The 24,476-nt window shown below is 34.6% G+C and overlaps 1 protein-coding gene across 2 annotated transcripts in view; it reads left to right on the top strand.

The window, feature by feature from the left end:
- Nucleotides 1-24,476, top strand: part of trappc9 (trafficking protein particle complex subunit 9) — a 235,501-nt gene that overhangs the window by 44,358 nt on the left and 166,667 nt on the right. For both annotated transcript variants that reach the window (XM_016537066.1, XM_016537059.1), the window contains one exon: nt 19,156-19,241. In XM_016537066.1, the coding sequence (XP_016392552.1) occupies nt 19,156-19,241 (86 nt within the window). The remainder of the gene's footprint in view (nt 1-19,155; nt 19,242-24,476) is intronic.

Here is a 24,476-nt window from a genome sequence, read left to right as displayed (position 1 = left end):
TAATTATAAATGTAATTACAGAAATTAATTACAGATGTAATTTCATGCAGGTATTTTTAAAATATAGGTACAATGTAAAAACATGTATGTACACAATAAGTGCATTGTACCAAATTATAAATTTAAATGTAAGTACATAGTTGTTAAGGCCACTTAATATAAAGTGGGTCCCCATGATTCTTTGATATATATGTCACAGTTTCATATCATATTAACATGGTACTCCCAGCAACTTCTAGTAGTTTCATTGTAGTTTTTGGTTCTTGTTTGTAAGTGTGGTACTTCAAGGTACTTCAAGGAATGCCATGAGATTCCATAGTATTTGACTATAATTATCATACATTACCACAGTATGTATCAAAGTATCATGGTACAGTGCTGCAATTACTGTAGTACTTTTGATAATTATATTTAGATTTTATTATATTCCTATACCATGGGATTTTCATGCAGTACCATGATACTGTGATAGTTTGATATACATTGTAGTATTTAAATGGTATTTGCATGTACTCCAGGAATTTCATGGTACTTTTTGCTACTTGTTTGTAGTTGTGCTACTCTGAGGTACTTCAACAAATACAATGATGATACCATGTTATTTGAATATGATAACTGTATATATCAAAATACCGTGGTACTGCAAGTTTATCAGATGGTAATACTGTGGTACTTTGAAAAAAGCTGTAGTACTGTTAGTGATGGTATTACCATGGTACACTGATATTTGTCATGGTATTTTTTGATTACCAATTGTTTTATACACCTTACACCTGTTAGTACTGGTTAATATAATATAATATAATATAATATATGCTGCATATCCAGAAAACATGGTTTTTACTTTTTGATACTTTTTTGAAAATTATTTCCTGTCAGCTTTCATGTCAAAGATATATCACTTTAATAATCGTTCACTCAGTCTTCATGTCAGTAAAATGTCTATTTATAGTTCAAGCTCCTCCAGATTCATATTAAATTCATAGACTGTATCTAATCTCTCACTCTGGGCGTAACTTTCTTGAGTTCTATTGTTTTGTTGTGGATTTTTTGGGTGTATTTTTGGATCGTAGGGGCCCTGAGGAACTGGCAGGAATCTTATGAAGACAGATGGCTGTTCAGTGTGAGGTTGCCCCGACTTTTCAAACAAATCATGTTGTATAAGAGTCAGATGGCTGTTTCCAGCCTGTCTTATTTAATTCTGCCAAAACCCACCAATGTCTGCTGCGAGTGCCTGTTTTTATTTTTTTTTTCATGTGCTATCCCATGACCACTTGGATACTCCCAATGGTCCCGATTTCACTCTCAATTACGTCGGAGCGGTTAGTCAACCACTTCCGTCACGGGTCGCGGTTAGTCACAGGTGGGCGGGGAGAATCGACACAGGTGGGCACTTTCCTGAAGACTTCGTCTTTCTGCTGTTGAAGCGAGGTTTAGAGTTGCCTCAATTTCCGGTTGATTACACAGCACCTAGACGTCAAGAGATAGTTTTCCTAAGAGGGATGGAGGGAGCAAGAGAATGAAAGGACGAGGAAATTCACATTCAAAACCGAATCATTCTAGTCGTTTACATAATTGAATCATTTCCAATCAGGGTTAAATTAGTGCCACGTACTTCCGCTTTTGAGTGCAGCTTCACTGAAATGCCACTTGGACTTGTTTGGCTTTGGCTTCAATGGAATCCGTCAGATCCTGCTTCATTTTCTTTTAAAAAATGTAAACGTATTTGCCTTTTAAGTGGCTTTTGCAAGTCAAGCAGCACTGTTTTTTTTATTCTTTATGCTTATTATTAGTACACTGTGAAAGACAATTTTTCGAAATTGTAAATAAAACAGATTATTGGAGTACAAGAAAATAGTATTTCAGTTTTTCTACAAAATTTAATGTCTAATTCAGTGTGTTAACTTGCTGTTTCTTTGTAATTGCTTGTGAATTTTACCAGCAATTTCTGAGTGAAAATGGTTTCTATACCAATTTTTTTTTTCAGTGTAATTTAGGGCTGGGCGATATGACGATATTATCGTATATCAACGATGTCTCGTAAGTATAGCGATGTCGATGTCAACAGTCAGGTAACAGACGATTATCAACATTATCGGAAAAACAATGACAAATGATAAACCTAGTAAGTTGCAAAAAATATTTTACATAGCCCCATAGTCACCATACAGGTCTTTTTGCATGCAAGAATGAAATAATTTAGTAGGAGGGTTGGGAATCGAAAAGCTATTCCAATTTCGGGAATCAGATCAGATGCGTAAGGTCAGGAATCAAATTACTTGTTATTAAATTACATTTCGTTTCTGCTTCTCGATTTCTGTATGCGCATTTATTGTGATTTTACAAGATTCAACTGCAAGAAGACGAAATAGAACTCACTTCTGCATTTGCGCGCTGTTTTCTGTGCTGCACACACACACACAAAGCGCACGCACAAAAGCCGCCTCTTATATACACGAAAACTGGACTGAGCTCTCTTTCTCGCATTCTTACACATTCGAATGGACAAACACACACAGAATTATATCAAAATGTCCCATAAATACAATCTGTTGTGTCTTAGGTGAACGTAAAGAGTTGAGAAAGAAAACAAGGGTGTATTGGATTGACAGCAGCCGCTGCCACCAGTCATTAATGTTAAAGGCGTCATATGATGCGATTTCACTTTTTCCTTTCTCTTTGGAGTGTTACAAGCTCTTGGTGCATAAAGAAGATCTGTAAAGTTGTAAAGACTAAAGTCTCAAATCCAAAGAGATATTCTTTATAAAAGTTAAGAGTTAGCCACACCTACCTAAAACGGCTCGTTCGAACACGCCCCCACATATCTACCTCACTATGTGGGAAGATTTGCATAACGCCGCCCAAATGTTCAAGCAAAGAAAGAAGGCGTAACTTTTATCCTCGCTGTAGTATTGTTGTTGCCGCCACCGCCATGTCGTGAAGGCGCTGTGTGTTTCGTTGTGAAAGCGAAACTACTTTGTTTGATCTTCCAAAAGAGGACGATATCCGCTCACTCAAGCCGGCCTCCGATACACGGCTCGAAAGCAGCGGAGCTTTTATTATGCGACAGTCGACCGCTTCCGCTCCTTCCGGAAAGTAGCGGAAGGAAGCAGCGCTGTTTTATCATACTAGATGCGTTTGAAAGTTCTGTTATAATGTTACTCTGTGCGGTCGTCACCTGTCTAATAAAACGCATAACATATTAAAGCGTCTTTGGTGTTTCCATGTTTTCTACAAAACAAAACCGGAAATTGAGGGGTTATGACGTCATTGGCAGGCGACACAATGACACTATGGACACGGTCCGTGTCACTAGTTAAAATTGCTTATTTCTCTTGATTTAAACATTCTTCGAAACATTTGGGATAATGTAAGTATCCCATAAGTACACAAGTCAGCAAAATATATAACACTGTTCTAGTGGTTTTTGGATATTTTAATAAAAAAATCTTACATATTGTGCCTTTAAGGGTATAGGCCTATTCTATTTTGATCTGCAGTTTAATAAAAGATAAACAGAAAACAGACAAAAAGTAGCACTGCATGTGTTTCTGAATATTTATTTTAACAGACTGTATTATGATGAAAAACCACAAACATGACAGGTATAATTAAAATACGCAAATTCCTTCAGCGCACATTTCAGTGCAATATTTTTACAGATTTTTTTAGACCGTGAATACAATATAATTATTTTAATTAAGCTGAGATATAGCACTATAAATTCTTAATTCATTTATAATTCATCAACTGCAAACGGATGAAGCCATTATAGGTTTCTCAGCTCGCCCCTCAAAATGCACGCGTTCGGAGTTTCGGCAGCCCAACACTGAATATTATATTGTGGGCGTTGTATTTTGATTAATAAAATAAAAATTATAAAAATTACAATGCCGAAATGAAATTTAAATTACCCTGCTTCTAAATAAATAAAGCAGTTATTTTTATTTCGTTAAAAACGGGCCAAATCTAGAACTAGAAGGCTACCAGAAAGGAAAAAAAAAATCGTTTTTTATTCCCGCATGATTTTAGTCATTCATGATACATATCAAATACGTTATAGCTTGACTACAAGTTTAAAAACAACGCTGCAATTGTTATAATTAAGGAAATTAAACTTACCATCATGAAATGTGTCTACACAGGCAATAATGCCAAAAAGAAAGAGAAACATCGGCACATTATTATAGGCCTATGACATCAACATGCATTTATCATTCTTACAATCACCACCAGAATGTCTGTGGGGCTTAGGTAGGCGATATTATCGGATATCGCGATATTTTTAAAGGCGATTATCGATAAGATATTTTTGACACATTGCCCAGCCCTAGTGTAATTTATCATATGATTTTTGCCTGGCAGGCGATTGGCAGACTGGTGAAAAAAATCTTTAACATCAGATATGACTTAGCTCCCTGTCTGTTTTCAATGGTGATGCTCTGCAAATGTGAGTGACTCTTATGAGCAGATTCTTGAATCATTCAGAGAGATTCACAAGATGCCAGTTTGAATCAGTCTGATGAATCTTTACGTAATGAACTCACTGACTCTTATGAGCTGTTTCTTTAATGAATCGTTCAAAATGATTCACAAGATACTAGTTTGGATCAGCCTGATGAATGCTTTACAGAATGAACTCACTGAATCTCACTGACTCACTCACTGCAAGTTTTCATTTTGTTCAGTGATGAATGTATCGAAATGAAGTGCGTTTTGTATACTTAAATGGTGTAATTCACTCAAAAATAAAAATGGCCATCATTTACATTTTTGTTTTGGTCCATATAATAAAAGAACCTTTAGCGTTTTTCAAAATCAATTCTTTTGTGAAAGTCATACAGGCTTGGATCAACATGAGAGTGAGTAAATGATGACAGAATATTTATTTTTGGCTGAACTATCCCATTAAGGTTCTTGAAATCTAAATTAGTATTTTTACTGGATGTTGTTCATGTGAAAATGTGTTAAAGATATGCATTTGAATGTTTTTCTTTGTAATAAATGCCACAGACTCTACAGAAAGTAGTTCTTCACGTCACAGTCGTGACAGGACGTCACCACTCTAGTATTCCTCCAACACACAGGGATCGTGTCTCAAATTACTCCTCGAAGTCCCATTTTCCTCAAAGTCATTTGTTTCTTGCTTAACGGCTCCCACGCACTTTCCTGTGTGAAACAGGGCTTGTAAACGAGCCGCATTATACGATCCTCCTTCTTGTTTGATTGGTACGAGCCCGCTTAATAACTTCCCAGAATGCCACAGGCAGGAGGGGATGTGTCACGCCTGTCTAGGGGTAAGCCGAGCACCCAAGACTAACGGCTCTGAGTCACACACTTTCCCTGACAGAAAAATCTTTGGGGCGATGAAAAATGTCACTTGTTTGTTGTTTTTCCGTCAAGGCTCCATTGGTTTGAATATTTGATGTGGTGATGATGCGCCGCTGCCCCGCACAGCTCTAAATTTGGCCAGGCTGCATGTAATGAGCACCCAGGGAAACACTCCTCGGTTTGATTTGAGAACCGAAAAGAACATGGTTGCATTGATTTTGGATTGTGTGTCTGTTTCTCACTCTGTGGTGTTGATATGTAATCTAGTTAGTGCGTGCTGAATCAACTGTAGATGGTGTTTTCTTTGCTGTTCTGTTGCTCTCTCGTTCTTGCCAGAAAGCAGTCTGACTCACACACACCAGATGTCTCTGGAGAGAAGACCTTTATCAAAGCGAACAGCCTCCACAAACACACACACACACACACACACACAGAGGCAGGGGTTGCGTGAGGTACATTTAGTCGTGCATTAACTAATTCAACAAGGTATACGTGCATAATTGTATTTGACTGATGAGACTGAAGTAGGAAATGTTTTTGAAGCATTTGCGTAATTATTTTGAGAATTTTTTTCTTGTGTGCAACTTGAACGGGGATGAGGGAAATCGCAAATAAATTATCAATTCTAGTTCCATTAATGATTCAGGAAGAAATATTGGGAAGAAATGCAATTCCTTTGCCAAATTATGAGAGAATTACGTTTAAGCAGTTCTTGTAGAAAGTGCAGAAACTTTTTAATGACTTTTCATTGTCTTTTTTTGGGGTGGCATAAGTGTAATCCAATAATTGGCCTTCTGTGGAACACAAAATAAGATATTTTTAAAACTATTTTTCCATATAATTAAAGTCAATGGGGATGTAATGTCATTTTGGGAATTTTTTGATTCAATAAAACCTGGCTCATCAGAATAACTTGTTTTGTAATATTGATTCTATAAAAAAAAAAAAACAACAACCAGCATGAATGTTTTTTATTTGCTAAAAATACTGACTCATAAGAGTCATAACAATCTTTTGTTTGAGAATCAGAAATGTCTTTGATTCACTAAAATGAACCAGCTCATAAGAATCAGTCATTCTAAAAGGTTTTCTAATCCCAAAAAAGAACCCATTCATAAGAATCATTTGTTCAGGAATCTGGAATGTTTTTGATTCACAAAAAAGAACCGGCTCATGAGATTCAGTAATTCTGAAATGTTTTTAAAATTGGTAAAATTAAGTGGCTCATAAAAGTCTCTTCTTCAGGAATGTTTTTAATCACTTAAATGGGGAGGGTGGAAGATACTGGTTGCTCTTTATATCATGCTGTTGATTATTTAGTGGATTTTACACTCCTGGCTGTGCAAAAAAGAAATCCTACTCATATATCCCAGTGGTGCTGCGTGTACTACAGTACATTATTTTCTTGCAGCGTTTAAACTCTAAACCCTGTTGTTTACACACCTGTGATTCAGTCTTTCAGACAGCCCGCAGCTTTCTGGAGTGAAGCCATCGGTTCGGCCCAACACGAATCTCGCACCTTCATCCAAATACAATTTCAGGAAGTTCCATTGGGATCTTCTCAAGCTTTGTCTCTCTAGTGCGTTGCTTTTTAGAAAGTTTGACAGCCACCCTCACAAAAGCTGCCCTTGCGAAAGCTTCCGTAAATTTTTGGGCATCTTGGTTCTCTGGACAGAACGGAGAGTGAATTGTCAGCACTGAGCGGCATTTAGCATTTCGGCGCATTTGTCTCCTCCTCTACCTCTCTCATTTCTTCCTCTGATCAGATAAACAGCCGCCTCTGCTCATCTGTCCAGCGCCGCAGCTGCAGACTAACAGAATATTTAATGCTCTGTGTACTGCTTTGCCTTCCACGTCAGATTCTATAACCGAGATTGATGTTTGCTGTAAAATAAAGGGGCTTATATAACAGGAGATGGGTTTTCCTATAATTGCACAGGCGGAGAATAGGTTTCGAGGCCTCCAAGTTCTGCCTGATTCTGTTTGCGTCTTGAATCATAAAATGAGAGCGATGCCTTTCTTGGCTACATAGGAAAGTCTTACCAAAAGAGGGAGGGGAGTTTAGGTCTCCCTTGACGTAAAGTCAATTTCTTTATCTTATGGAGTGTGTGGAGTTTTGTGAGGTTAGTGATCAAAGTCGCCGTGTAAATTGTCTCCTCGAAATGCCATCGATTTTAAATCGAGAGATCATTCTTTCTGCAGACTACAGTGCTCGATAAAAGCACTAAACATAAGTAGGCTTCTTTCATTTATAATAAAACAAATACAATTTATGTATTTAAAGATGTTTTGAGACTTATTGTGACTTTTGTTTAACTGTAACTAAAGCAGAATTCATCGCAACACACACCATGCTCACTAAGGGTGCATTTATTTGATCAAAAATACAGTAAAAACAGTAATATTGTGAAATACTATTATAATTTAAAATAGCTGTTTTCCATTTGAATATATTTTAAAATGTAATTTATTCCTGTGATGCAAAACTGAATTTTCAGCATCATTAATCCAGTCTTCAGTGTCACATGATCCTTCAGAAATCATTCTGTTGATTTGGTGAAAGATTTTGTCTTATTATTATTATTATTATTATTATTATTTTATGATTATTAATGTTGATAACAGTTGTCCTGGATATGTGTGTATGTGTATATATATATATATATATATAAAAAAAAATTTCTTCTTTTTTTTCTTGGAAACCATGATAGTTTTTTTTTTCTCTTTGGTAAAGAGAAAGTTCAAAAGGACAATATTTATTTGAAATAAAGTATTTTGTAAGATTATAAATGTCTTTACTGTCACTTTTGATAAATTCTGTGTTTTCTTGCTAAATAAAAGTATTAATTTCTTTAAAAATATCTTACTGACCCCAAACTTGTAAACGGTAGTGTATATATTCAGAATTTTGAGTAAATTCATTAGTAACACACAAAAACTTAACTTAAAATACAGCATTGCTTTTTAATGATAATAGACTAGTCAAGATTACTGGAAGGCCTGGATAATTTTTCTCTTATAGTAGATCTTAAAACAGACTTTTCAAGTAAACCCAGGTGTCACATCAGGGTTTATATTTGCCAGTTTTAGTAATGAAAATCATAAAGTTCAGATTTCCTGAAATCATGATGCTCTCTGGAGGTGTGTGTTAAACTCTCTTGCTTAACAACTTGATATTGATGGCTGTTTGGGGCTCATTAGATGAAAACACACATGGCTGTTGGCTGTTTTGATATAGATTAAATAATAAATATTCATTATTTTATCAGAAATGGATGCGGTCGACTCCCTTCAGAGCAGAAAATCAGACTTCAGCCATATCAGTGCAAACTCTGGAAAACCCCAAACACTGTTCAATCTTAGCCCGATCCACAGAGGCAAAACTCATTTTCTAAATGTATGACTTGTTGTCATCCCTGTGCGCGTAGAGGAACCATCTGCCTTCAAGCTGCCTCTCATACTGTGAATATATTTACTCTTATTCCCAGAGAAGAGACCAGCATCCTTCAGGTGTGTGTGAGATAGATGAGCCGTAGCTATTTTCGGCCGTGCTGGATAGTTATGATTGGATTGACGACTTCTCCCAGGTGCAGAGAATATTCACTCATAGCCAATATGAAATTCTCGGCTTTAATCAAGATTTTGACTTCATTAACCTGTTGGGATTCAGTCTTGAAACTCTCGTCCACGTTCAGTCTGTTAGTTAAAGAGTTTCAAAACTATTTGCATAGACATTTTATAAAGTTCATAGAATGATTTCTGAAGGATCATGTGACACTGAAGACTGGAGTAATGATGCTGAAAATCAGCTTTGTCATCACAGAAATAAATTACATTTTAAAATATATTCAAATAGAAAAGTTTTTTTTAATTTGTAATAATATTTGACATTATTACCATTTTATTGCACTTTTGATCAAATAAAGGCAGCCTGGAAACACATAAAAGCTTTTTTCCCCCAAAAAATCTTACAGATCAATTAATTGGTCTTAAAATGTATATATAATAATTTACTAATTTAATGTGATATGTGTGCACGCACGCACACACACACACACACACACACACACACATATGTGACCCATTCCAACTGTCAGTAACATAATTGGAGTGATTTTGTATGGAGTCTCTGATTATACTGCAGAGATCTCAGCTGTGATGCAAGCCAGTGCATCTGAATATTTAATATTCGGTCCAAAAAGTGCTTCTTTGTATGCAAAGGCTGTAAAACTGCTGGTTATGAGCCAAACAATTCTTCCCTCATCTCAAGGCTGCTATTAACAAAACACCTTGACGCAATTTTAAATGGCACATTCAGAGATGAAAACAAGCTAGCTGCATTTAAAGATTCCCTGATGCAGTAAAAAGAAAGTTTCTTCATCTAAGGGCCTCATCATTAAAAAAATGTAAATGTGTATTTTCCTTAATTATTATTTGCTTTGAAAAGATTTTTCTGATTCTGTATTTCCACTTCTAACCACAAAGGCCATAAAATGAAGTGCAGAATGGAATAAGATATTTATGCAATGAAATAATAATTCATCTAAATAGGGCTGGACAATAATTCAATTTTCAGCATCATTCCTCCAGTCTTCAGTGTCACATGATCTTCAGAAATCATTCTAATATGCTGATTTGCTGATTATCAATATTTAAAACAGTTGAGATCCAAAGATCAGCATTTATCTGAAATAAAAAGCTTTTGTATCATTATACACTATTCCATTCAGTATAATTTTTATTATTTTTTTGGGAAAGAAATGATAGAAATTAATACTTTTATTTAGCAAGGATGCTTAAAATTGATCAAAAGTGATGATAAAGGCATTTATAATGTTACAAAAGATTTCTATTTCAGATAAATAGTTTTCATATCGATATCGGAATTATATCGTATGGACCGAAATTAAGAAATATATCGTGATATCAATTTTAGCCATATCGTCCAGCCCTACATCTAAACAGTTGTTTTCCTGTATGCAAGTCTTCAGACAGGCTGTTTCATCACATCATCGGGTGATCTGGGTTTTGTTCATCTACTTTTTCTTGAAGCCTGTACATTTTACTTATTTATCATACTGCTTTTTGCATACTATATTTTAGTGATGTATGCATATTTGGATGTGGGGACGGTGTTTACACTCTTGTTACTATGAATGAATGACTTTAATGGTTACACATTAAACTAGATTGAAGAAAGTGTTTAAGAAAGAAACACTCACCAGTATTAAAACGTAGTGGCAGCAAAAACAAAGTTTTAAAATACAATAGGCAGCAAAAACAAAGTTTTAAAGTATAACAGGCCTGCGTAATTATCTCTGTGACATCTAGTGGCCTTTTGTACTCTTGCGCGTTATTCTGTACGATCTGATCTTAACTGTTCCTGTGGTAAAGCTTTAATCTGACGTCCCGATCTGTGAGCTTGACAGGAACTAAGCTAAAAGAATAGAATGAGTCTAAGAATGTACAAAAGGGTTGTGTACATGACAATCATGCCATTATTTCTGCAGTGAAAGATGTCTGAGCTCACTCTGTAAAGAACATACGGTATTAGCATAATCCAGAACATATATATGCTATTAACAGTTGATAAAACATCACAATAATCCACAAGTAATGCATACAACTCCAGTCCATCAATTAATGTCTTGTGAAGCAAAAAGCAGTGTGTTTGTAAGAAACATATTCATCCAGATGCTTTTAACTTTAAAGGGGTCATATGATGCGATTTCAAGTTTTCCTTTCTCTTTGGAGTGTTACAAGCTGTTCGGGAATAGATAAGATCCCTAAAGTTGCAAAGACTAAAGTCTCAATCCCAAAGAGATACTGTATTTAAAAGTTAAGACTCGTCCACGTCCTCCTAAAATGCCTCGTTTGTAACATTTCCGTCACACGCTTGAGGCATTCGGCCAATCACAACACACTGGTTAGCTGGCCAATCAGAGCACACCTTGCTTTTCAGAACGATGAGCTTTGTAAAAATCGACGCGTTTCAGAAAGGTGGGGCATAGAGGAGAAACAATAATGCACAGTATGTGGAAAATAATGTGTTTTTGAACCTTAAACTGCACAAATTGCTTTTTTAGCAACGTCATATGACCCCTTTAATCTGTTGCACATAACTAGTCTAACAAACATACTCATTCATGCATATGTACAAGGGACTTAAAGTGGATGAATGAAACAGTTAGAGAAACCAGAGAATGCAGCTATGGAAAATGAGTCAGTTAACCACCATCAGCGCCATTTTAGAACGGGGTCTACAGCTTATACTATACCTCCGTTTCGTTTAGTTAAATGTATGATACTTACATTGCCTTGGCCGTGAACGAGCATCCGGATGCAGTCTCAGATGAAAGTCTTGATAATTTGAAGGTTCTATGGTGTTGGAATTGCGATCATGTTATTCCGGGTTTGAAGAGTGATGAACTACAAAGATGTTATTCTGTTGTGGTGGAGTGAGTTTTCTCCCAGCTGGAAAGTTGCAACTTTGGAGTCCTGCTTGGCTGATTGTGGTCGGACTGGACATCCGAGAGTAAGAGCATTCAGTACAGCAGAAGAGAGAGAAGAGCAGCGGTTCACAGATGTGAGGCCTTTTAACTTCTATGGAGGTCACACCTCCAGGGCTCAGTGAGCCAATGGCGACTTAAACCTTCGAAGGGACAGTTTACGACTCTTTGTCTACGAGCATGGTATTGTGCATATGTACACTGAACAAAATTATAAACGCAACACTTTTGTTTTTGCCCCCATTTTTCATGAGCTGAACTCAAAGATCGAAGACATTTTCTATGTACACAAAAGGCCTATTTCTCTCAAATATTGTTCACAAATCTGTCTAAATCTGTGTTAGTGAGCACTTCTCCTTTGCCGAGAGTCTAATCAGCATCTTGATATGCTACACCTGTGAGGTGGATGGATTATCTCGGCAAAGGAGAAATGCTCACTAACACAGATTTAGACAGATTTGTGAACAATATTTGAGAGAAATAGGCCTTTTGTGTACATAGAAAAAGTCTTAGATCTTTGAGTTCAGCTCATGAAAAATGGGGGCAAAAACAAAAGTGTTGCGTTTATAATTTTGTTCAGTGTAACTGGATTGTGTTGATGCAAAAACTATTAAAGATTCTTAGAACACTAATATGTTGCATAGGTATCAACATATAAAATACACTCTCATTTAGATCCAATAGATACCAAACATGGTGTAGGTGTTTTATTCTTAGCATTAAAAATCAAATTTTTTATTTCATGTTGACTTCAAGTGAAAGTGTTGCTGTTTAGTCTAGCATTCCATGCAGGTTTCCTTCAAGTGAGATGATTTTATCAGCTAGCCCATGTTGATCCACGTGGCTGCTGTCGGCACTATCGGTTCATGAACTCAACCAGCCGTGCTGCTTTTGCCTGGTGTAACTTTCTGGAAATAGATACAGTAAACTGAAAAAGTACATATTATCTGAATGTCATTTCATTTGATATAACATCAAAATGGCATCCACAAAATAAATTCTAAATTTTCCCTAACTTCACTTCATTTTTGCTTCAGTTTTGATGATTTTTTTTGTGGATGTATGAAGTCAGTTCTCATGTTTTCATTTTCAGCACTAAATCTACTGTTTTATAATTAAAAACCTAGCAAATATCTCTAATCCAGTGCATTGACATTTGGACATTTTTAAGTTTCTACATTTATTTTTTGAGTCTGCTGTATATGGATGTGCATATTTGTACTATATTGACGGGAAGCTGAGCTCTTGAGGGGTAATTGTTCAGCATTGTGGTTGTTTTGTGGTGTTATGTGGAATGAAATATATCTCATAGGGTAAACTGAGTTTTCAGAAGAGCCAAAGGGCAGATATCCTCCGGCTCTCAGCATGGACGGATCTCAGAAGCGGTGCAGGTGTCTGGAGTTGTGTGTCTTCCAGCGGAACAGCAGGAGGAGAGCGTTTTATCCTGTCTCCTAAACTGATGGCTATTGTAAGGAGAGAGAGATATCTCCTCCTCCATTACGCACGTAATGAGGCATTAAACACTCTTTAACATCTTTATCAGGACTTTGTCTCAGCCTGATGCTGTTTCAGCGGTTTGTACAAGCAGACCAGTTTCAGGAATATGGACAAATTAAAGGGGCCATATCAGTGGAAAGGGGAGTTTTCATACTCTTTATTGTTTCTTGCATGCATTCTTTCATGATTTCATTCATGCTTTCATTCATGCATCCATATTTAAAATAAATAATTATTTAATTAAATGAATAAAAAAATACCTAAAAATACATTTAAAATACATACTGTTTTAAAAATGTATAATTAGTAATTTATTTAAAATATTTAAAATAAATAATTTTTAATAAATGAAAATACATTTTAAATAACTATTTATTTAATTTAAATCATGTATATATTTTTTAAAATTTGATTTAATTAATTTCTTTTAAATAATTATTTCTACTACTTTTACTAATTTACAAATTTTACTTTTACTAATAAGCAGCACTATAATACAGGCATTAATACACTAATAAAGTGCTTATTTATTGGTCACCTTAATTCATTTATATATCATATTTTGCATGCTTTTATGTATGAGTAGTATCTCGGTGCTTGTGTGTGTGTTGCATGTGGGCGAACAGCTGCTCACACGCTGTGCACGTGCTGATAATCAGCACTTTCTAATGAGCCAATTCATCTCTCGTTAACATTTGTTATGACCTGCAGGAGTTCCCACACGGGGAGTTCTCACTCTTCCATGATTTTCAGAGTGTGCAAAACTCTCACTTCCCCAGATCTGCAATGTAGCCTCTGGGCTGTCGTCGTAGTGGTCAGGCAGCGTTGCAATTGGGAAGAGACCCATGTGAAAAAGGTGCTTGTTAGTTAACAGATGTAGCAGCCTTTCAAAGGATTTCTCGTTTTCCCCACTCACTGTAAAAGCTCTGGAAGCTTGATGACCCCTGCAGATGGGATTCAGCGATGCTGACAGGTGCATCCATCCTGCATCTTGGGTCCACGTCTATATACGTCTTGACCTGCCAAATCTCAACACCACTTGGTTTTTTCGTGAGGACATTCTCAAAAGGGCAAATATTTGACATGCTTGTGTATGTGGGATGGAGCTCTTACACCAGCAGATGTTCACAGCAGACCCAGCAGATCCCTGTTTGCGAAGCTGTAATGGACGACAACACAGTGTGGGCCCGTATAATGACTGTTGGCCTGCTGGAGACAAACACACCAAAACCACAGGTCGTATATAAAGAGATTTTTGCACAGATACGTCTAATGAAGGCTAGAAGGGCTTCTTAATTAGTTTGTTCTGGCTTTTGCAATTGCATGACCTTGGGCATGTTGGGAATGGCATATTGCCTTTTATTTTTGGAAGTAGTTTTAGTTTAGTTATATTATGTAAACACAAACTTTTATTTTGGTTGCGATTAATCATGATTAAAGGTGGGGTAAGTGATTTCTGGTAGCCAATGTTGACATTTGAAATCACCAAAACAAACACACCCCTACTAGGGCTGTCACGATTATGAAATTTGGCTGTGTCTTAATTGTCTAAAAATAGTCACGGTTATTGCGATTAATTGTCTGTTTTAGGGCTTTGGCGATTATCAAGATTAATTGTAATTAAATAATTGATTTTATGGCTTTCATTATATAATTGTGATTAATTTAAGGGTTCAGTAAATAATTATGATGTTATCTTTTAATCTTTTTGAGTTATTATTTTGCAGTGTAAGATTACATGGAGTATTCCAAATTCTAAGTATCGGTCGATTAACCGGTGGGAAAATTTCCTCACCGTCACAACCCTAGTGTGCTTGTGTTTCATCTGTACAGAGATCTGGATTAGAATAAAAACATTGACCGCTTTCGGGACTGATGATTGGTTATCTCAAGGGCTTTTCCTTTTTCTTTGTTCTTTGTGGGTCTCTTTTGAACAGCAGAGCTCAGTGAAAAATCTTTGACATCCAGAAGATTCTATTCTATAATAGAAAATAATTACTTTAGATTTAAATAATATTTTACAATATAACTGTTTTACTGTATTTTTGATTAAATAAATGCAGCCTTGGTGAGCAGAAGTATTGGAGCCTGTTGGCACCACGGAAAAAAATAAAAAGGTAGTTCCAATTGTTTATATCTCACAATTATGCGTTTATATCTCGAAATTATGCATTTATATCATGCAAATTCTGAGTTTTTCCTCAAAATTGAAAAAAAAAAAGTCAGAATTGTGAGATAACTCAGAATTGCTAGGGAAAAAGTCAAAATTGTGAGGTTAAAAAGTCGCAATAAAATAAAATTAAATGAAATTTTTAATGGAATGAAATAAAAATCTTAATGGCCCCAAACTTTTAGACAATAGTGCCTGTATATAATTTATTGATATCTATCTATATCTATATAGGCATGAATGATGTATCATACAGCTTCAAGTCAGTGTCTCCTTTAGGTCCTTCTGTGAAGAGAGCTCTAACTAAGGTTGAGTTGGAAGGGATTTCTTTTTTTCTTATTCACAGCTTCTCTCTATGTGGCATAAAAGAGTGTAACAATCCCCCATCTCAATGTATCTATCACAAATTCACTTGTTTTTATTTTTCCCAATTTTACATTATTTATTGAGTTCAAGGAAATATTTATGATTTATCCTGCTGCTGATTAAACTGAACCCTTGAGCCAACAAAAAGTTTTCCTTTTCAGGTGATTTCACTAAGTCTGAACAAACTACAGTATTAATATTAACCAAAACTAAAAAAAAAGCTTTGAGCTCTTTATTTTTATGCCGCAATACTGAGGTAAAAAGAATTGCGATGGCTGTTTCATGTTGACCTAAACTGGCAGATTTCAGACTCAACAGGTGGATTTGTCTGCGTCTCATTGCTTTGGCTTGGTTCTCATCCTCAGAGTCTATGGTCTCCATCAGCAGTGCCACGGGGCCTTTGTGTGGCATCCAGCTCAAATGAAATGCTTAAACTGCCTCATGGGCTTCTCCCTGAAGGGGGATGTTGCTTTTAATTGGCCTGGCCTGTCCTGTCCCCTTCTCATCATTTCAGAGCTATGTGCTGTCTTCTGATGCATTCATCATATGGAAAACCATCTCCCACTCCGGGCTTCATAGCTTTTATAATAAAGAAGCCTTTTTCAACCCTACTTTAATTTCCCTTAGGAGTGAAGCCTGTTTACTCTGCGTCAGGTCAGTGTAGCCCATCAGTACATTCACACTGGATTTATGTTCCAGTTTGGGGTGGATTATTAGATTCCTGAAAAATATAGTGTTTGAAAGTGAAAATCCATGATGATTTGGAGACAATTGAAACCATTTGCCCTTAACTAATATGGTTTCTTTTAAGGGAGGAAAGGGGTGGCCATTACTTTTCTCACACACACACTTTTTTTAATTTTTTTATTTATTTATTTATTTATTTTGTTTACTTTTTTCTTTTATTTACTGTTATTTATTTACTTTTTTTGTATTCATTTGTTAATTAACTTATTTTTATTTTATTTATTGTTATTTGTTTAATTTATTTTATTTTCTGATTTACTTTTACTTACATTCATTTACTTTTATGTACTTGTTTATTTATTTATTTTAGTTTTCTTTTCTATTTACAAACATTTATTTGTTTACTTTTATTTGCTTGTTTAATTTTTTCTTTTTATTACTTGATTTACTATTTATTTACTGGTTAATTTTATTTTACGTTATTTATGTACTTTTATTTGCTTACCTTTATGTACTTATTTAGTAATTAATTATTTTGTTTTATTTTCGTATTTTTTATGTTTACTCTTATTTATTTTATTTATGTACTTTTGTTCATTTACTTGTTTATTCTTTATTTATTTTCTTGTTTCGTTTTTTATTTATTTCCTATAATGTACAAACTGATCACCCTGTCTAATTTTTTATTATTATTTATTTTTATTCGTTCATTCATTTGATCTGTTATATAGTTATTTTTGTTAGAAATTAAACATGTAAAATCACGATTAATCACATCCAGAATAAAAGTCTGTTTACATAATATATGTGTGTGTTCTGTGTATATTTATATGTATATATAAATACACACACATACATGTGTATATAGTATGTGTAATATGTATTCATGTATAATATGAATTATATATACACACACACACACACACACACACACATATATATATATATAAGAAATATACATATATAATATAATACACATAATACATGTATGTGTGTGTGTGTGTGTATTTATATATACATAATAAATATACACAGTACACATACATACAGTGGGTACGGAAAGTATTCAGACCCCCTTAAATTTTTCACTCTTTGTTATCAGCCAGAGCCCTGACTTAAACCCAATTGAGCATCTCTGGAGAGACCTAAAAATGGCTGTCCACCAACGTTTACTATCCAACCTGACAGAACTGGAGAGGATCTGCAAGGAGGAATGGCGGAGGATCCCCAAATCCAGGTGTGAATAACTTGTTGCATCTTTCCCAAAAAGACTCATGGCTGTGTTAGATCAAAAGGGTGCTTCTACTAAATACTGAGTAAAGGGTCTGAATACTTAGGACCATTTGATATTTCAGTTTTTCTTTTTTAATAAATCTGCAAAAATGTCAACAATTCTGTGTTTTTCTGTCAATATGGGGTGCTGTGTGTACATTAATGAGGAAAAAAAATTAACCTAAATGATTTTAGCAAATGGCTGCAATATAACAAAGAGTGAAAAATTTAAGGGGGTCTGAATACTTACCGTACCCACTGTATATTATGTAAACACAGACTTTTATTTTGGATATGATTAATCGTGATGATTCAAGTTTACAGCCCTATTATGCAATATAACAAAGAGTGAAAAATTTAAGGGGGTCTGAATACTTACCGTACCCACTATATATTATGTAAACACAGACTTTTATTTTGGATGTGATTAATCGTGATGATTCAAGTTTACAGCCCTATTAGAAATTCAATCCCAAAACAATTTGAACTGTCTATATTATGCTTTTTTTATTAAAGTAATTTTTGCATTTTTTTTAACTCACCAGCAGATTAGCCATTTCACAATGACAGCCATTTATTTTTAGTGTGAAATACACAATGAACTCCAGATTCATGGAATTCATGAGAAATGTCAACAGTAACCGTATTTCAGAGGCGACGGACAAGAATAGATACAGTTGGTTTTCATTCTTTGAGAATAATTCATGCATTCTAAACTCCATATGGCCTTCAGCGGCGGATGATTATTAGTGTGAGACAGGGCTCTGGTTAATTTGAGCATGAAATCTGCGAGCATACTGTAGATAATACAGTGAATACATCTCCTCCCCAGGGAACGAGGGGCCATTGTTTGGAAATGCTTAATCAGTATCAGACTCTGTCTCTGGATTAATGGAAAAGCTCAGTACAGTAACTCCAGTCCGCTAGCTTCCAGCTCTGAAGGATTTACTCAGAAACAGAGAGCCAAATTCAGCTGAAAAGAGTCATTTAGTGTTCCTGTTGCCTAACTGGTAGAAACCATGGTGCTAGAAACACCAAGGTCATGGGTTTGATTTCCATAGTTTATATCTTGCATCTGCCAGATGCATGAATGTAAATGTCATATGAGGTCATATTATTGTACCCCCAAGTAAAATAAATATTTACAATCGCCGCTGGCTGTTTAATTTGATGAGATTTATAGAGCGGTGCATGCAAACATATTGATCAGGCCTGTCAACATCAATGAATCTTCTTATGTTTAAGAGCTGAATGCTTTTCTTTCTTTATGCATTTATACAGTGCTGCTTTTCATTGATGTGTGTGTTTGTGTGTGTGTTGCAGATTTCCAGTGGGTGCAGGGCGATGTGTGTGAGGTGCAGTTAATGGTCTATAATCCGATGCCATTTGAGCTGCGGGTCGAGAACATGGTAAGTGATTTGATATTACAAAATGAAATAATAAATATTATAATTGTATTTGTTATTTTGTTTTTAATTTTTGTTTGTATTGATTTTTCATTGTTTTTTTTATTGTAGTTGTTTTTATGAAATATAATTTATATATATATGATTTATACATATTTATATATTGAATTTTTATTCATAATTTCATAATTTAGTTTTTTACTTTTGTATTTGATATTTTATTTTATGTTTATATACAATTATTTTGTGCGTCATTTTTCATTGTTTTTGTTTTATTGTCATTCATTTTATGAAATATTATTTTATATATTTTTATTTTATATTATTTAATTATCTTATTTTTTATTTATATCGAAAATTTGTATCTTTCTTTGTTTCTTTTATTTTGTTTGTATCTTTATTTTTGTTTTGTTGTAGTTATTTTTATGAAATACATTTTTATGTTGTGTGTGTATAAAATTCTAAAATTAAGTAATAAATAATATAATTTGTATTCATAATTTTAATTTTGTTTTACATTTTTGTATTTTATTGTTTATTGTTTTTATTTGATATTATTTTATTTCTAAAAATATTTTATTCATAACTTTAAATGTAATTGTTTTATTTTTGTATTTTATTTTTTGTATTGTTTTTATTTTGTTTTATTGAAATATTATATTTTTCTGTCATATAAATTATTATCTGTACAACCAAAAATGATGGAGCATTTTAAGTTCTCATCACTGCTATCAGGAAAAAATGCAACTGAATGCATCAACACATTCACCAACCTCAGAGGGTTAAATAACTTTGCTTGCTGCAATGCATTCTTAGGATTTTAGCAACATTTCACATCTGGAGCATGCCTGTGATGCCTTAAAATGTTGGTAGGCAGCTTACTTATTTTGAGAACAAAATTTGTATTTTATTTTTTATTTTTTACTTTTTGTAATTGAACATGAGAAAAAGGTAGAGAAAGAGAGAGGGAGTCCATTATACACACGCACATCTTCATCTTCCTATGGAAGAAACATCTAGCTCGCTAAGTGCATGTTAGTTTAATTACTTTTGTACCGTTTCAGAAAATCTGTGCTTGACACTTTAATGTCTGAATCACAGTAGAAAATAAGATCTTACATCAGAACCCTGCAGAGGCTTTATGGTGTTTCTCTTTGTTCATCACTGTAAAAGAAAATGCTAGAAACAAATTTTATGCACGAGCACTTATATTTGAAGCATATAAAAGTGGCACTGAGCACTATGGAGATCTCTTAAAAAAATTCATTGCTTAATTTATAGAGGTTTTGTCACTTTATGTGGCATTTTGCTCTCAGTGAGGACAGAGAAATTGTGCTGGAAACTGCACCTAGTGGACATGGTGTTTTCATTGTGTTTGTTTGTGATTTGGGCACTGCGCTGAGCAATGGGATTGTAATGCAAATGTCATTGCCAGAAATCGTTTGTGTTTTCCTCTTTACATATTAAATGCACTTTAGAATTCGACCCAGACAGCTTAAACGAGATGGTGCCACTTATTGGTGGCTTAAGGGCCATTTAGGCCATAGAAGGTCACCATGACCTGCCCATAATGATAGTGGAATGGAGGCAGAACCACACTGAAGAGATGGAGAGGGGTTACAGTGTCTTCCTGACATTATAATGAGCCACTCATATGAGACCCAATTATCAGAATCCGGCCATGTGGAGACGCTCCTAAGAAACCAAGGTAATCGTGTATCAAACACGGACTCTTCTAGTGCTGCTTTGCTGTCTGCTCTCTACATTGACAGCTGCCTTCTGAGAGGCTGTTCACGTTAGACACATTCTCACTTTCCATCTGAGCTATTTATTTTTGATCATAACAAAGTATTTCAGTAACCTTTCTTGTCACTGAGGCGCCTCAGATTTGATTTGATTTATTGATTGATTGATTGAGTTCTCTCTTTTCTTGGCATTATTGGGGTGCCTCAGATTTGATTTGTAATTTTAATTATGGTAATAACAAGGTGTCTTAGAATTTAATTTTAGAAACCCTTTGAAGCAACTCAGATTATTAAATATATATATATATATATCTTAGGTATTATTGAGGTGCCTTAATTTTAATTTAATTGAATTTTTTTATATTAAGATTTTTATAAAATTTAAAGTAGATTCTGTTTTATCTTGTATGTATTTTATTTTATTTGTCTTTTTTATTTTTATTTGATTTGGTTTTTATGTGTATTTTTATATATTTTTTTGTTTTATTTTGTATTTTTTTTATTGTAGTTATTTTTATAAAAATTAATTTAAAATATTATTTTAAATTATATAGCTCACTGCAATACATTCTTAACATTTCACACCCAGAGCATTTCTGTGATGCATTAAAACACTGGTAGGCAGCTCAATGAGTTTTAGAACAGAGCTATACTTGTATTCCCCAAAGGACCTGAATACCCACTTTTCATTCAAAAAACTGTAGAGACAGTCTTTTAGGAGCAATTCAGGGGTGAAGTTTTTTTTTCCTCAAGGGTAGGATAGTGATGGAGCAGGTCTGTGGTTATAGTGACTGTTGGACTGAATCTACTGTCTTTATGTTAGCAGCAGCTCCGATTCATAACCATTAGAGCATCACACCCGCAGACTCAGGGCACAGGTGTGCGCTCCAGCTAGAGGTTAAACTCCAATTCCTTTCTCACCAGGGATAGACTTAACTGTAGATGTGTGTGTATTTGTGTTAAATGAAAAATGATTGCATAGGTGAGTTGTATTGTTCCAGACATGCCCAGATCTGCCCCAGATGGTATCAGCATGATACCCGATAAAACTCCTCTGCCAGTAATAACCCGAGTCAGATGGCACTGTGAATGGTGCCAGGATGAACCAGTGTGACCTTACTGCTGACCTTGTGTCTTACAGTGACATCAAACTATACATCCGATGTACCACAATGCTGTCTGTTCATTCAGCATCTTCATGACTACTAGGCCTATACGTTTAAAAAAAAAAATTATTATTTATAATAAAAGTAAATGTTTTTAAATTATAATGTTTTTATTGATTTTAATGATAGTTTTTAATTTGAAATAATTTGCAGTATTTGTTTTTTAATATTTAAATGTAATATATTTTTAATTGGTTATAATTATTTTATTTATTGTTTCTTATAAATGTGTATGTATTATGTAATATATATATAAAATAAAAATTTAATTAATGCCTGCTGATGCATCTCTCATTTTCTAATGTCAATTCATGAAACTGCTTTGAAAATATTTATTTTCTAGGTATTAATTTCATTAACTTTCGGTTTAATTAAGTGCCTATGATTATGTTACGGTGCGTTTGAAAATGGCTTGTATAATTTTTGTCTGGTGGATCAGGGAACAAAAAAGACACAAAGAGCAAATATTTCCAGAGGGTCTTTGTAGCAGCCGATGAAAGTCTGCCGTTAGACATCCAGACCAGAAAAGGAAAGAACAGATCGTTAGCATTAGCTGTCGAGCTAATTAACCTTTTCAAGAAGGAAATGCAAATGAGTTATTTCAAAAATACGGCTTATACAATACTGAAACCCTCCACATAATATGAGGTTTTACTTAGTACCTGTATTTTATAGGTTATGCGCTTACAACTAGCCTTCAGAGCTGAACATGTCATTGTAGCCAATGGCTAATTAAGCTTTGAATACATACAATAATACATCCTGAATTGCTTTACTATGTGTCTTTATTACAAAGCTGCTCAACTGTTCAAGGTTTGAATAATAAAGATCTTTGAGATTATGTTTCTACTGTCCGTCTCGACAGTGGAGTTGACTAAAGTTGCTGTGTGATTTCAGATGTTTTACTAACTATTGACAGGCACTGGAATAGACGGCTGTTATCCCTTCAGCCACACACCATCTATGCAAAACATCCCCATCCAAAAACATTTTTATTATTGTTATTATTATTTTTTATATTTAGGAACATTTATGGTTTACACACACATATATAACACACACACACATATATAAATATATATAAAAAAAATTTGACTCCTAAATATGTTGCATGTGTGAAATGAAATTCCAAATTGCCTGAGTAAAATGGCTTGACTTTAAAGCCCTATGTTATGTTCTCTTTGGATAGATATAAGTTTCATGTCACAGAGACATTGGACACTGAGCGGATCGAATATCAGGAGAAATGGAAAATTCTCTATTCTTTCCTGTTGAGTCCAGAGTTTAATGGTTTCATTCAGGCTAATATGATAAAAATCCCATAAAGCACATTTGGTGGAGTCTGAATGATGTCTCGAGTATGAATAGAAAGCGGGAAAACTCTCCGCGGAGAGCAGCTCGACTTCTCAGGGCACGGTAATAATCGGCCCTCACCTCCACGACGGAGGTGTAAGCATCTCGTTTTCAAACTGTCTCTGTCTCTCGCTCTCATCTGCCGCTGTGATTCTGCTAACGCTGTTTCCGTTCTCTGTAGTGCTGTGAACAAGAGCAGTTTTCTCCATGGGTAATGGGGAGAGCATGCTGGGAGTGATTTCATCTCCATATCAGATGGATATCAGGATGATTGATTATGTGATGTTTGGTGTAAAAAAAATGAGAAGAGAAAGAAAACCCAAAAATCTCAAACCATTGGTCTGTCACCAGTTGTTTTTTTCATTGGTCTATTTCAGTCTTTTCATTCTGCTTTGTTTCGGCATCTCTTTATTCTCTTTGTGTTATTGTTAACTCACACTAAGACAAAAACTAGCATAAAAGACCATACATTTGTAAAAAGGTTTATGCCTGAAAAAAGCCTGAATTTGAAAGTTGAAATTGGAAAAGTAAAATGCCAAACAAAATATTTGCTACTAGGTTTTTATTATATATGTTTGTTATTTTAGACTTGCTATTTTGCCGTATCTGGTAAATATATGCATTTTTTAATGCGTTAATTGGCTTGTGAAAATGTCACATGCCGTTTATGTTAATCGCCACCTTTTTGCTTGGAGGACATTGAATAATTTGTTTTGTGTGCGTGTGTTTTATCTTTTAATAACATCCATGAGCGCGTGACAGTGTGATTCTGTCCTTGAAAAGCTGTCGGTGGCTGCATGTGTTTTACATTTAATCTGCTTTTTAATTGCATTTTTTCCATAAGTCAACAGAAAGAGAACAATTTAAACACTTACTTATTTATTTTTTATTTATTTTACATTTTGTTTGTTTTTAATTCATTTATTTAAATGAATTTATTTATTTGTAATTTTTTTTTATTCTTATTAATTTTT

Source organism: Sinocyclocheilus rhinocerous, unplaced genomic scaffold, assembly GCF_001515625.1.
Source record: "Sinocyclocheilus rhinocerous isolate Xijiao unplaced genomic scaffold, SAMN03320098_v1.1 scaffold1154, whole genome shotgun sequence".
Classification (NCBI taxonomy): Eukaryota; Metazoa; Chordata; class Actinopteri; order Cypriniformes; family Cyprinidae; genus Sinocyclocheilus; species Sinocyclocheilus rhinocerous.
Note: the sequence above shows the minus strand (reverse complement) of the source record. Positions and strands in the feature narration are given on the sequence as shown.